This window comes from Panulirus ornatus, chromosome 41 (genome assembly GCF_036320965.1).
Source record: "Panulirus ornatus isolate Po-2019 chromosome 41, ASM3632096v1, whole genome shotgun sequence".
Classification (NCBI taxonomy): Eukaryota; Metazoa; Arthropoda; class Malacostraca; order Decapoda; family Palinuridae; genus Panulirus; species Panulirus ornatus.
Genome location: NC_092264.1, coordinates 18,968,874 through 18,983,645, shown reverse-complemented (window position 1 = coordinate 18,983,645; position 14,772 = coordinate 18,968,874). Strand labels below are relative to the sequence as shown.

Below are 14,772 nucleotides of genomic sequence, written 5' to 3'. Positions count from 1 at the left end.
CGTCACTGTTGTGGTGGATCAGCTGGGCCGGACGCTGAGTGGCTGTACGTCAGAGAAGGGTGCAGCTGGTACCGGTCACTCAAATTCTTCACTTGGAAAATGTTGCGCGTGCAGGTGGTGGTGGTGGTGGTGCTGTGTGTAGCTGTGCTGACAGCAGGACAGCAGAGGATGGCCCCTGGTGTACCTCCGGGACAGTACCAAGGAGGTCAGCAGCAGCAGCAGGTGCGAGCACCTCCGCCCCAGCAGGGTGGACAGTACCAGCAGGTAAGATGCTGCGGGCGGAATCAACTCCCGCTGTCTAACATTTCATTTTCAAAATATTTCAGTTGGACCACGGTTTTTATAGTGAGGATGTGGGTTTGACTTAAGGATGTATGTTAATTGACACTTTGGGATTAGTATAGGAGAAAAGTTTCAGTTTAGGAGCGCCACGGTAAGACCGTATGGACCCAGATGAAACAGGTACCTCTTGCACTATCATTTCATGGGAAAAATGATGTCGACTTTGTGTTGGCGATGGGTATGAGTTCTCTTCCAACTTCAGGGTGCAATAAAAATCATTTTGCTCGTTATAGGAGATACCTGGATGAAAATAGTTTAGCTCCACACCACAATAAGCTTTGGACGAACTGATTATGTGCTGCAGTACCAGTGTAGTGTTTGAGACCATAGTAAGAGTTATGGAGAAAGATTTTGAGCGTTAGCTACATTTTATTGAACGATATTGAGTAATATATCAATTTAGCTCTGCTTCAAAACTTGCTCTGGGAAATAGCTATATGTTTTAAGTGCTTTTTATAGCTCCTTGTGATTACAAAAATACATGAGGTGATTCATTAATGTGAGACGAGGTAATTCACTTGTAAGATACCAACAAAATCATTAAAATAATCCTCCAGTTATGGAAATGTTAGTAGAGATGTACCAACTCTTTTTATGTCTCCTGCTGGGATTGTGATATTGTTTTGTTACATATGGCACTGCAGTTGTGGTGAATTCTTTAGTGTAATTGCTATATTTTGACAAATATTGAAAATCAGAACTGTTGATTGCTAGGGAAGTCAGGTGAAGTTGTTATGGGTTTTGTTGATTTTTTTTACAAGTGTATTTTATATTGTAATTTAATTATCCCCATAGTTTCTAGGATGTACTTTTGTTACCTGATGTAGTATTGCTTGATAAGATATAATGCTCTGCAGGTACTTCTGTAATCACACGAAACAAAAAGCACCAGAACCATAAATAGCTACTTCCCAAAGCAACTTTCAGTACAGGGCTGAACACATGGATTACCTTAAAATGGGGCTGTTGGACCAAGTTTTTCATATTTTTGTAAGACTATGAAAACATAAAATACTTGCTGAAAAACATGCTACTGCAAATTTTTAAAATCAGGTAAGAAGCATGTTATTTACTAAGTAATTATGAAGGATTCTAATGCATATCTAAAAAATGAGAAATGATTTTTTCATCAATTTGACTTTATAAACCTATTAACGTAGGTTGAGCCTAATTACCCCTATTTGGGCCCAATTACTCAATTTTGTGGTACCCAAGATGAACAAGGCGTTAGAAGAGAGGGATATATAGTTATAGGAAAAATGTGGATTGTTTAATGTAAAAGTAGTTAGTACCTGTTGAATATCAACAGAACTTACAAAAACCTCATATAACATTCCTAGCTCTCAACCTTTAATGTTCATTGCTCTGTTTGGAATATACCAGTCATACCTGTGAATGAACTTTGCATGAATGCTGCCAAATCTCAGTACAGAGGCAATAGATTGAGCAGAAATGTAATCCCGAGTATCAGGCCAGAGTAATGTTCATATGTTTCTGTTGTATATTTTGGTTGCTATGTAAGATTAAGGTAAAGGTTTATAGGTTTTGTTCTTTTTATCACTAACCCCACATTATCCCTGATATTCATAACCAACACTACTATTGCTCGTACTTGATGTTGTTCAGTGAGATATGACTCTCCAAATCATGCTCTGCAATTGTTAATGTATTTTCTAAAAGCTACACTAGCATTGGAAAATACCATCGCTATCTATCTGTCTATGCCTCTGACGTCTGTTCCCTCCAGGAACTCCCATCAAGGGATGGCCACGGCAAAAGAGTCTCCACTTATCCCTGTCCTTACATGCCTCCTTTGCATACACCATTCCACTCATTCTTCCTCTGTTCCTCTCCCTCCAGTATTCCTTCACCCTATTTACCCTTGTCCCAGGTAGTCCTCCACTCACAGCAATCATGTTAATTGCACTATCATACACTCTTCTAATTAACTTCCAGTCTTTCATTCTTTCCACATGCCCAAATCACCTCAGAGTATTACGTTTCAACCAATCTACCACTCCACAGTTCATTCCCTTTGCATTCTTTGCCATACCACATCTCTTATACACCCTTTCATTTCTTCATTCCATTTACTTGTACCACATGCTCTTCTCAAATAGCTCTTTTCCACAGCCTGAATTCTTAACCTCTGTGCCTCATTCCATGTCCGTGTTTTGGCTGCATAGGTCAGGGTTGGGAGGACTGTGCTGTCCCTTGATCCTCTCTTCACCTCCATATTTACACCTTTACCCTTCATTATTCTGTTAAGGGACCCAATTACTCTTCTACCCTGTACTGCTGTCTCCCTTATCTCTCCTTCCATATCATCGTAATTACCTAAGACAGCTCCCAGATACTTAAATTCCCTCACTTCTTCCAGTCTCCCCCCCCCCCCCCCTATCCATAGCACAATTTAGTCCACTTTCTTTTTTCAGTCTGTATGAAATCTGTACTTTCACTCCATTTCCTATCAAACACCATTACTTTACTTTTACTTGCATTTACCCTCAGTCTCCTCTGCTTACGGACATCATAAAATGCACTTCAACCTACTGCAACTCCTCTTCATTCTCTGCAAACAGCACAATATCATCTGCATACAGGCTTGCCACTAACCACCACATCTCCCCACCACACTCCATCTCTGCACCCCTTTTCCCACGTTTTGCTTTGCACCCCTTTTCCCATGTTTTGCTTTCATCTCTCTTATCACTCCATCCATTTATATCACAAAGCCTTGCTTTTACACCACCTAACAGTTTTCCCCGTATACGCTTTCTCCAGATCCACAAAAGCTGCATACAGCTTCTTGCCTTTCACTAAATACTTTTCCACAGTCATCTTTACAAAAATCTGATCCACACATCCCCTACCTTTCTTAAAACTCCCTTGCTTATCACTTATTCTGCATTGTCACTTCCATCACCCTGTCAGTTGATATCCTTGTATACACTTTTCCTGGCATACTTAAGACTTATTTCCCTATAAATGCTACATAATCCTTCGCACCCTTTCCTGTGAATAAAGGATTGATAATAACTTTCACCCAATCCTCAGGCACACCCATTAATATCCAAAGCTAATGTTGATATGAAACTAAATTGGACTGTAATTGAGGTTCCCATGAAGAAGTGGAAGAGGTGACAGAATTCAAGTATTTGGGAGTTTTTCAGTAAGTTTGGTGATATGGAAGATCTAAGGAAGAGAACAGTACAAGGTAGAAGAGTCATTGAGTCCTTTAATAGAATAATGAAGGGCAGAGGTATAAATATAGAAGTGAAGAAAGAATTAAGGGACATCATAGTTTCCTGACCCTGACTTGTGCAGCTGAAACTTGGGATGAGCCATGGAGGTTAAGAATCCAGGCTGTGGATATGAGTTGCTTTAGAGGAGCATGCATAATGACTAGATGGAATGAAGAAAGTAATGAGGGGTGTATAAGAGATTTAGTATGGTAGGGAGTGCAAAGGGAATGAATTGTTGCGTCTAGGTAGACTGGGTGAAACATGATACTATGAGGTGGTTTGGGCACATGTGGAAAGAATGGAAGTTTACAAGGAAAGGGTATAGTAGTATGATTAAAAGGGTACGTGTGAGAGGAAGACCACCTGTGCATTGACAAATGGAGTGGAAGAGTACTGAAGGGAAAGAAATGAGGTAAGTATGCTTGGAATGGTGTATGCAAGAGAAATGTGTAAGGTGAGGGATAAGTGGAGACTTTTTTGCTTGGTCACCCCCTGGATGGGAGTTCCCAGAGGGAACAGGCATCAGAGATATAGACAGCATGAATCTCATTAATTGTACAAACTTTGATAAATTACTTGCTTGGATTATTAATGTTGTTGTTCTACAGTGCAGTTGGAGTAACTAAAGAACCAAAAGAGAGTTTCAGAGCATATGAATTAATGCCTGATGTTAGATAAGGTGCTAATGGTGAAAGTTATAGATATCAGAAAATTTTGGGTTAATTGATGTAATGATATGTGAAACTTCCATTAAACAATCAACTGAATACTATCACCTTATTTTACACTTTGTATAGCTGTAGGGATGGATGATGTATAAAGCATAAGCTGGATGTGTAACTCGTGTTTTTGTGGGTAGTGTGGCTTTTGATGAGTATTTTCTTGGTTGGTTGAAGTCTAGGACTGAGTTGGGAGGGCTTTTGTTAGTGCTTCGTGGATCATTTCAGTGCATATGTTTATATCTGAAGCTGGGGTAAACCATGGAAAGCTGTGTAGGTATGTATATTTGCGTGTGTGGACGTATGTATATACATGTGTATGGGGGGGTTGGGCCATTTCTTTCGTCTGTTTCCTTGCGCTACCTCGCAAACGCGGGAGACAGCGACAAAGTATAATAAATAAAAAATAAAAAAAAATGTTTATATCCCTGGGGATAGGGTATCCCTGGGGATAGGGGAGAAAGAATACTTCCCACGTATTCCCTGCGTGTCGTAGAAGGCGACTAAAAGGGGAGGGAGCGGGGGGCTGGAAATCCTCTCCTCTTGTTTTTTTTTTAATTTTTCCTAAAGAAGGAACAGAGAACGAGGCCAGGTGAGGATATTCTCTCAGAGGCCCAGTCCTCTGTTCTTAACGCTACCTTGCTAACGCGGGAAATGGCGAATAGTATGAAAGAAAAAAAAGATGTGTTTTTTCAGTGTTATATTTTTTAGGGGTGTGGGAATCTGAGATTACTGAAGTGTGAGGCACTTCTGCTTCATTACAAATATTATGAACATTTTCTTGCTTAGTTTCTCCTAAGGTCATAGAACCTAAGCCTTTAGGTGCTTCACTTGTGTTAGTATTTGAAAAAAATCCAAATCAGGGTTTCCATGTGAGTAGTGAGTTCTTATATCCTAAATCCTGAATGCTACATCATGACCCTTGGCCTTGTGTCTTGTGCTGATTTTTTTTATGGGAAGTAAGTGTTATCTGCATGTCGTAGAAGGCGACTAAAAGGGGAGGGAGCGGGGGGCTGGAAATCCTCCCCTCTCGTTTTTTTTTTTAATTTTCCAAAAGAAGGTCAGAGGGGGCCAGGTGAGGATATTCCAAAAAAGGCCCAGTCCTCTGTTCTTAACGCTACCTCGCTAACGCGGGAAATGGCGAATAGTATGAAAAGAAAAAAAAGTGTTATTTAACTTCCAGTTGTTTAAATCTTACACTGAACTATAAAACAGTGCACAGTATTCCTCCAGATGTATGTGAAGAAGTAGAAATGTGTGCACTAGTCTTTTTAAGTTATAATTCACTGGTCAGTTTTTAGGATTTCAGGTATTATGATAAATATAGGAGTTTATATTTTTAGTTTTTTAGTAATTCCATGTGTGGTGGAGTGGCAGCGGGAATGGATAAAGGCAGCATGTATGAATATGTACATGTGTACATATATGTATATGTCTGTGTATGTATATGTATGTATACGTTGAAATGTATAGGTATTCATATATGCGTGTGTGGGTGTTTATGTATATACATGTGTATATGGGTGGGTTGGGCCATTTTTTCGTGTGTTTCCTTGCGCTACCTCGCTAACGCGGGAGTCAGCGTCAAAGTATAATAGATATAAATATAAATTTTTAGTTTTGTAATGTTTTTAGTTTGAAGTGATTTTGATAAGGAATATTGTACACAAGAAAAGGTCTCCACATGATCGAAGAAGTGCATAGAGCATATGCTATTAAGGGCATCAGGGGATGAGGTTCTGAAGTGTAACATCAGTTTCTGCTTTCATATAAGGCGATCATTCTTTGATATTTTTAATTATTTTTCTGAAGTGATTTGCATATTTCATACAGAAATGAATATCTTCTGTTGCATTTTCACATGACTTTGATTTTTAGGCTAATCCTCCTGGAGTACCTCCGCAGCAGTATCGACAAGCTCCTGGAGTTCCACCATCACAACAGCAGTATCAGCAGCAACCACAATACCAACCTCAACAGCAACAACAGTTCCAACAGCCAGTGCATCAGCAGCAGCAGCAGCAGTACCAACCTCCACCTCAACAGCCTCCACAACAGCAGCAGTTCCAAGTCAGTTGTTTTTCTCTATTGATATGTCTTGCAAGTCAGAGAAGTTGCCTTACAAGATATCATCATGAATATCTTCATTTGTCTATGACTTTGAGAAGTATGTGGAACATCACTGGAAATAAGCAAATACAGTTTAGAATTTGTGGTTTTTTATGCTGTACCTAAAGAGTACTTTAATTCCTTTGACATGGACAGTAGAACGTAAAAATTTGATTGAATTAGAATCTTCTCAATAAAGTATTTTCATTTTGAGCAGTTAAATTAATTTTTCCTCCAAATCTCAAAGAATTCTGTATTGTTTATACCATGAGTGTTGTATACTGGATCAATGTTTTTTATATTTCTGAAGTCAGAAGATATTAAGTTGATGCATTTTAAAGTATCAGATGCTATCATGGTAATGTATGTCTTTTGGCAGTTTGTATCCTATTATGTACTTATTTTTGTTCTGTAGTACAGTTGTGTGGGTAATGCATAACCCTTTTCACACTTCATGGTTATTACACATCCCTCCATTTTGACTCTCCTCATATTCCTCTCTTTTTCTGAGGTTCTTTTCTGTATCTGTTCCCACTGACATTCCTTGCAGAAACTCTAATTATCAGTCTTTCTGGACAAGTAATCTTCATAAACTGTTAAATTCTTTGTTCCATATAAGTATTTCTGAAATGACTTAAATTTGCTGTGCTCAGCACTTAAGATTAAGTCTAATGATATTGACATATGATTTTTTAAAATTACATAAGTTCTTCATTTTCCTAGCTTCACAATCATACTTTTGGAAGGTAGAATTACCAAGCTTTGCTAGTTGTTTTGCTGTCACAGGATTTACGTATTTTTTACATTTGTCAGTTTTACTCTTTTTCAGGAAACCACATCAGACATGTCATATCATTTCTTCCCTTTAGTATTCCATTGAAGTAATGGGCAATTTGCCTGCTTTTAAAGACTATCTATCTACCTGTCCATATCTCTGATTCCTGTTCCTTCTGGGAACTCCCTTCAAGGGGCTGGCCAAGGCAAATGAGTCTCCACTTACCCCTCTCCTTACTTATGTGTCCTTCGCATATACCATTCCATGCATTCTTCCACCATTTCTTCCACTCTGTTTATGCATGTCACAGGTGGTCCTCCTCTCGCATCAACCCCTTTAATTTTACTATTATACACTCTTCTTGTAACTCTCCATCTCGCATTATTTTCCAGATGCCCAAACCATCTCAAAGTATTAAGTTTCACCTACTCTACCAATCACAATTCATTCACTTTGCAGTGCATTTCCTCCTTACCACATATTTAATATACCCTATCATACCATTTAGTCATACAGCATGCTCCTCTCAAATAGCTCATTTTCACAGCTTGGATTCTTGATCAGTGTGACTCATCCATGTCCATGTTATGGTTGCATAGGTCAGTGTTGGGAGGATTATTCTCTCCCTTAATCCTCTCTTCACTTGTGTTTTGATTTGTGATCTACTCCTTGAGTAAATACTTCAGCTTTTGTGATTTTTGGATAGCACAGTGATTTGCCCTGGTCATTTATGGAAGTAGTAGTGTAGGATGTAACATTTAACAACACTTAGCCCATGCAGCTCATTCTTTGTAACTGGATTTTTCTGTGGTGAGCACTGTGCCAGCCTTACCTTCTTTTCAAAGGGGTAGGAGAAGTAGATAGAAGTTGGTGGTAGGAACAGTTATATGTATGAATGTGTACACGTTTGTGCATGTATGCATATATATATGATTATGAGTGGATGGGTCTTTCTTCGTTTGTTTCCTGGTGCTATCTCACAAACGAGGGAAAGTGTGATTGTGTGATAGATGAATTATAAATATTTATATTCCTTGGGGTAGAGAAGAAAGAATACTTCCCACGTATTCCCCATGTGTTGTATAAGGTGACCAAAGAGGGTGGGAGCAGGGGGCTGGAAACCCTCCCCTCCTTGTATTTCAATTGCTAATAGGGGAAACAGGAGGAGGAGTCAAGGAGGGAGTGCTCATCCTCCTCGAAGGCTCAGATTGGGGTGTCTGAATGTGTGTGGATGTAACCAAGATGAGGAGAGATAGGTAGTATGTTTGAGGACAGAAACCTGGATGTTCTGGCTCTGAGTGAAATGAAATCCAAGTGTAAAAGGGAAGAATAATTTGGAAAGTCTTAGGAGTAAAGTCAGAGGTAGGTGAGCTAAGGAAGGAGTAGTAGGAGTATGTGATAGTGTAAGAAAGTAAATTCTAGATTGATGTGGATAAAACTGAAAGTGGGTGGAGCGAGATGGGTGATTATTGGTGATTATGCACCTGGTCATGAGAGAGAAGAAAGATCATGAGATGCGAGTGTTTCGACAGCAGCTGAGTGAGTGTGTCAGCAGCTTTTGTGCATGAGAACATGGTATCAGTGATGGTGATTTAAGTGCAAAGGTAAGTAATGTGGCAGTTGAGGGTATAATTGGTGTACCTGGGGTATTCATTGTTGTGAATTGAAATTGTGAAGAGCTTGTGGATTTGTGTGCTGAAAAATGACTTGTGATTGGGAATACCTGGTTTAAAAAGAGATATACATGAGTATGTGTATGTGAGTAAGAGAGATGGTCAAAGGGCATTATCAGATTGTGTTAATTCATAAGCATATAAAAGAGACTTTTGGATATTAATATGCTGAGAGGGGCAGCTGGAAGGATGGCTGATCACTATCTTGTGGAGGCAAAGATGAAGATGTGTAGAGGCTTTCAAAAAAGAAGAGAGAATGCTGGGAAAAGAGTGGTGAGAGTAAGTGAGCTTGGAAAGAAGACTTTTGTGAGGAAGTACCAGGAGAGATCAAGTGTAGGATGGCAAAAGGTGAGAGCAAATGATGTGGGGGGAGTGGATGAGGTATGGGATGTATTTAGGGAAGCAGTGATGGCATGTGCAAAAGATGCATGTGGCACGAGAAAGGTGGGATGTAGGCAGATTAGAAAGGGTAGTGAGTGGTGGCATGAAGAAGTAAAGTTGTAAGTGAAAAAGAAAAGAGAGGCACTTGAATGACTTAGAAGGAAGGAGTGCAAATTACTGGGAGATGTATAAAAGAAAGCAGCAAGAGGTCAAGAGGAAAGTGCAAGGGTTGAAAAAGGGGGCAATTGAGAGTTAGGGTAAGAGAGTATCATTAAACTTTAGGGAGAATAAAAAGATGTTTTGGAAGGAGGTAAATAACATGCTTAAGACAAGAGAACAAATGGGAACATCGATGAAGGGGGCAAGTGGGGAAGTAGTAACCCTTCTGCATGTTCAGACCCTGTTCACTCAAAATCTTTTCATTCCATCCTTCCTCATCCAATATGGTCTCCCTTTTCTTGTCACATCCACTTCTGACTCATATATCCACTTTGTCATTCTATCCTCATTCATTTTTTCCATGTCCAAACCATTTCAGCACATCTTCAACTATCTTAAACACACTCGTTACCATGCCTCTCTTTTACCCTTTTATTAGGTACTCTATCAAATCACCTATACCACGTATTGTCCATGAGCATTTCATTTCCATTACCTCTATCCTCCTCCACAGATCCTTATCTGTAGCTCATGTTTTGCATTCATACAGCATTATTGGGAATACTCTACCCTCAAAAGTCTTCACCCTTCTAGACGACAACTTCTCTTTCCACACATTCCTTATTGCTCTCAGAATCTTCGCTCCCTCACCCATCCTGTGATTCACTTTTGCTTCCATGGTTGCAGTTGCTGCCATATCCACTTCTAAGTATCTAAAACTCTTCTTTCTTAATTCACACAGCAGCCACAGCAGCCAGGAGGGTTCCAGCAGCCTCACCAGAACCAGAGAGTTTTACATAATCCCAACCTGAGCAAGGAGCGTGACCACATCAAAGATCATCTTGAAGTTCCAATTGACACATCAGGGATGTCTGAACAGGAGCTTCAGTTCCATTATTTCAAAATGCATGATGCAGATAATAACAATAAACTTGATGGACAAGAACTCATCAAGTCTTTGTTTCACTGGCATGATGCTGCAAACCATGATCCGGCAAAATCTGGTCACCCTACACCTGAGCCCAAGCTGTTTGCCGATGATGAATTGATAAATATGATTGATCCAATCTTGGAGCAGGATGATAAGAATAAAGATGGTTTCATCGATTATCCAGAATTTGTTCAGGCTCAGCGTAATGCTGCTGCAGCAGCAGGTTCTAATGCTTTGTAAAAGTGTTTTTAATATTCTTTACAGTACCATTATAATTTGTCAACAAGCTTTATGAAATTATTCTTTGAGAAGCCTTATATGTAAATTCAGCTACATTTCTTCATAAACGCAGTGCAACATGAACTTTGCAACTGTACAGAAGATCTGCTTATAGGTGTTCACTAAGAAGGAATAGGTAAAGGAAGTTTGTTATTTTTAAAAGGAATGCCTGACTTTAGGTAATTTATTTTTGTAGTAGATTAGATAGCAGCTTAGAAATAAATCACATTTTATTAGTGAATTTTGAGTAATTTCTTCATAAGCTTTTTATTATATACTGCTGCTCATTGGCTAAAGAAAAATTAAACTGTCTTAGGTTTCATTCATAAGGTGCAAACGATTTTCAAATATATTTTGAGCTCAAGGGTAAAAATCTTATAAGTAAAAACACTTTCGTTCAATGTTTCTAATGTAAGGTGAATTTATTTTTTTACTTATTTATCCAGCTATGATAGATTTGAAGACTTGGGATTAGTCATTTGTTGACTGATTTGTATTTTTTGTATAAATGTAAATCAGTACATGTGATGATTTATGCCAGAAAAGTATACATTTCTTTTATAGGAAAATAGATGAGATGCACGGCTAATAGATTTAGTTCTTCCAAAGGTGAGGACACTGTTCAGTGCACATTTGCTATCATTTGTTTATGGCGAATGGTCACTGTTCTTAGTGAATATTTGTGGAAATCTTTTGGGAATTCACTGATGAATTATGATAACCAGATGTTCAGGAAGAGTAGAAATTTATAAACTGCATTAGTTAATTGTACTGATCCTGCTCTAAACATTGATGAAATGGTTTTTATAAGGTTATCAACAGTGTTAGTTAATCTTTTTATTGTGGCAGGCCTTCTACAGAAATGTATATCTTGGCTGAGAGCAGTAATCCAATTATTTGCTTGCAGTTAGAGTATGGTTGTTGACAGCAGGACAGCCACTGCAGATGTACAATTATACTGCTCATAATACATTTAGTTTTTCTTGCTGTCATTTCACGACTTTATTAGCATGTAGTAAATTGTATGATTATGCAGTTTGGATTAACATTTGTTATTCATGGTATGGGTTTATGATATGAATGTTTAAGCAGCATTTTTTTTTTTAAAGAAATACTGCCTATAATAAAAGGATACTATTAATGTATGGCAGCAAATAGAACATCAAAGGCCAACATTCGCCATAAATATTCAGAGGAAACATCTTGTGTAGGATTTTAAAACGGGATCCGTATGTGTATCATATGCAGTGATTAACAACAAAATAAATGAGATCCTATATTATTCAGCTGCAGGGAAAGGGTTGATTGGTGGATTCTTGTGTAGTATATAGTGAAGAAGGAAATTGTCACAAAATATTGAAAACTTCAGGCATTTGATATTAAATGGTATAAGAGCATGCATGCATTGATATAGATACATATTTAAGATTTGATTTATATGATAGTTTTAAAGGTGCAGTAATTGTTCTGGTCATTTTAAGAATTTTTTGTATCCAGAGCTGCATGGTCCTATGTTCAGCTTTGGTTTTGGAGACTTGCTGCAAATGAATGGGTGTAGGTTTCTGGATGTGATAAGTACAAAATCAGTTCTAAACTCAAATATTTTTGGCTTGTTGAATTGAATTTCTACATTTGGAGGAGTGTATTTTTGAAATATAAAGTGCACCGAGGGGCTAAAGATTTTTTTCAGCATACTTATAACATTGATCTGGATAATGATGGTAGAAAAGTCGGGACTGTAGATGTGTATGGATGGCTTAGTAAATGTATCCTTCAAGGGGCTGACACACCTGATCTCTGATAGCATCATCTGAGTTTATGTACTTAACATATTGTGCTGACAAATAATTGGCAACTCCCTGCTCTTGGGAAGCATAATGTTTGGCGAGTTGAGGAAATTTTACAGCTTGTTTAATATTCCCGAGTTTATAGGGAAATTAATTGGTTATTCATTCTCTTTATATAAGTTTACCAGGTGGATATTTTTTATTGTAATGCACCTGACGTAGTGTGTTTGTAAGTGTATGGTTATGTGCCAATTACCGCTGTACAAGAGTGGGGCCCTTGTAGAACTCTAGACCAGTGTTTGCACATTTATCTCCTAGCCCCCTTTGCTCTTGTAATGTCCCTCCATCTTGTCTTTGATCCATTGCTTGATCTTTCCTATATTACTCACATCAAGAAATTTCCCCTTAATCATTGGTCTTTGCATGGTGATACCAAGATCCAACTTTGCTGTAGTTAGTTTTGGAAGGTGAAACAAGCCTTCAAAGTTTGATATACATAATAGGTATTGTGTATCAGCCAACCTTGTGTGTATTACTCAGTGCTGTTAATTTGTCCTCAGTCCATGCGTCTTTTTATCTTTACATTACTTTAGATCGCATTGCCAGACTCCACCTGCTTGTGGTGAAGCCATAAGTGAAAAAATCACCTTTGACTAGTTTTTATCAGTACAATCTTGTTGAAGAAGTTCTTGTTCTGAAGTTCATACTTTCCCTGTCACTGATTGTAGTGCAGCCCTGGAGAATGGGTCCTGGGATATGATACTGTAATACAGATTGCTTTTTTGAGGAATTCTTTTTGTCTGAAATATAGTAGTAGACACTGTTCAGCACAAAAAAGAAATGTTCCAGCATATTCAGATTAAACTGTTGCTATGTTTCATGAAGGATAAGGTGTATCATTTAGTTGGTAACCTTGTTTTATAACATCTTGTGAAGATCTGTATTAGATTTTGTTTTTATTTTATAATGAAACGTTTAAGGTGAAATAGTACTGGGAAAGAATAAGATTGATCTTCATGAGAACCTTACAAATGAGAATAATGTTTTTGAATTGTGCGTTTCCATGAAATCTTTATTGGAATGTGAATGTTTGATGATTAGATTTGAAATGTATGTGTATAGAAAGCCAGAAATAATACAGTTAAGGTTCTAATAGGTGGTATTGTAACGATTGTAATATATTTGTAGACTGGTTATGGATTTGAATTTTTATACCTTCCGAAAAAAATATTTGAATTTTTTAGCCGCTTATGATTTTCCCTTGGATAATAATGCAGATGGAACGCCAATGAAGTTATTCCCCAAAGTACTACAAATTATGACTTTTTCATTACTATATTTATTTTATTATGCTTAGTCTCCCGTGTTAGTGAGGTAGTGCAAGGAAACAGATGAAAGAATGGCCCAACACACCTGAATACACATAAATGCCCACACATGCACATATTCAACATATACATACATATACATACATAGACATATACACTTTATATATTCATACTTGCTGCCTTCATCCATGTCATCACCCCGCCACATGTGAAGTGACACCCCCTCCCCCGCGTGCGTGCGAGGTAGCACTAGGAAAAAACAAAGGCCACATTCGTTCACACTCAGTCTCTAGCTCTCGTGTAATGCACTGAAACCACAGCTCACTTTCCACATCCAGGCGCCACAAAACTTTCCATGGTTTATCCCAGACGGTTCACATGCCCTAGTTCAATCCATTGACAGTACATTGTCCCTGATATAGCACATCGTTCCAATTCACTTTATACCTTGCACGCTTTTCACCCTCCTGTATGTTCAGGCCCCAATTGCTCAAAATCTTTTTCACTCCATCTTTCCACCAATTTGTTCTCCCACTTCTCGTTGTTCCCTCTGCCTCTGACATATATATCCTTTTTGTCAATCTTTCCTCGCTCATTCTCTCTGTGACCAAACCCTTTCAATACACCCTCTTTTGCTTTCTCAACCACACTCCTTTTATTACCACGCATCTCTCTTACCCTTTCATTACTTACTCGGTCAAACCACCTCACACCTCATATTGTCCTCAAACATTTCCTTTCCAAAACATCCACCCTCCTCCGCACAACCCTATTCATAGCCCCTGCTCCGCAGCCATATAACATTGTTGGAACCCATATTCCTTCAAACATACCCATTTTTGCTCCGAGATAACGTTCTCACCTTCCTAACATTCTTCAATGCTCTCAGAGCCTTCACCCCCACCCTTTGACTCACTTGTGCTTCCATGGTTCTATCTGCTGCTAAATCCACTCCCAGTTATCTAAAACACTTCACTTCCTCCAGTTTTTCTCCATTCAAATTTACTTCCCAGTTAACTTGTCTCTCAACCCTACTGAACCTAA

At 38.5% G+C, this 14,772-nt stretch overlaps 1 protein-coding gene across 3 annotated transcripts; it reads left to right on the top strand.

The window, feature by feature from the left end:
* LOC139761744 (uncharacterized) lies at window positions 1–13,643 on the top strand. 3 transcript variants are annotated; one of them, XM_071686155.1, is made up of 3 exons: window positions 1–264; window positions 6,185–6,376; window positions 10,146–13,643. In XM_071686155.1, the coding sequence occupies exons 1-3, from the start codon at window positions 100–102 to the stop codon at window positions 10,572–10,574; spliced, it is 786 nt and encodes a 261-aa protein (XP_071542256.1). In that variant the 5' UTR covers window positions 1–99; the 3' UTR covers window positions 10,575–13,643. The 3 variants fall into 3 exon arrangements, with proteins under 3 accessions (XP_071542256.1, XP_071542258.1, XP_071542257.1); XM_071686157.1 differs by having other exon boundaries at window positions 3–264; window positions 6,212–6,376; XM_071686156.1 differs by having other exon boundaries at window positions 5–264; window positions 10,149–13,643.
* Window positions 13,644–14,772: the final 1,129 nt, after the last annotated feature.

Coding starts and splice junctions, on each gene's coding strand:
- LOC139761744 (XM_071686155.1), top strand. CDS start 100: ATGTTGCGCGTGCAGGTGGTGGTGGTGGTGGTGCTGTGTGTAGCTGTG. Junction 265..6,184: donor AGGGTGGACAGTACCAGCAG/GTAAGATGCTGC, acceptor TTTGATTTTTAG/GCTAATCCTCCTGGAGTACC. Junction 6,377..10,145: donor CACAACAGCAGCAGTTCCAA/GTCAGTTGTTTT, acceptor TAATTCACACAG/CAGCCACAGCAGCCAGGAGG.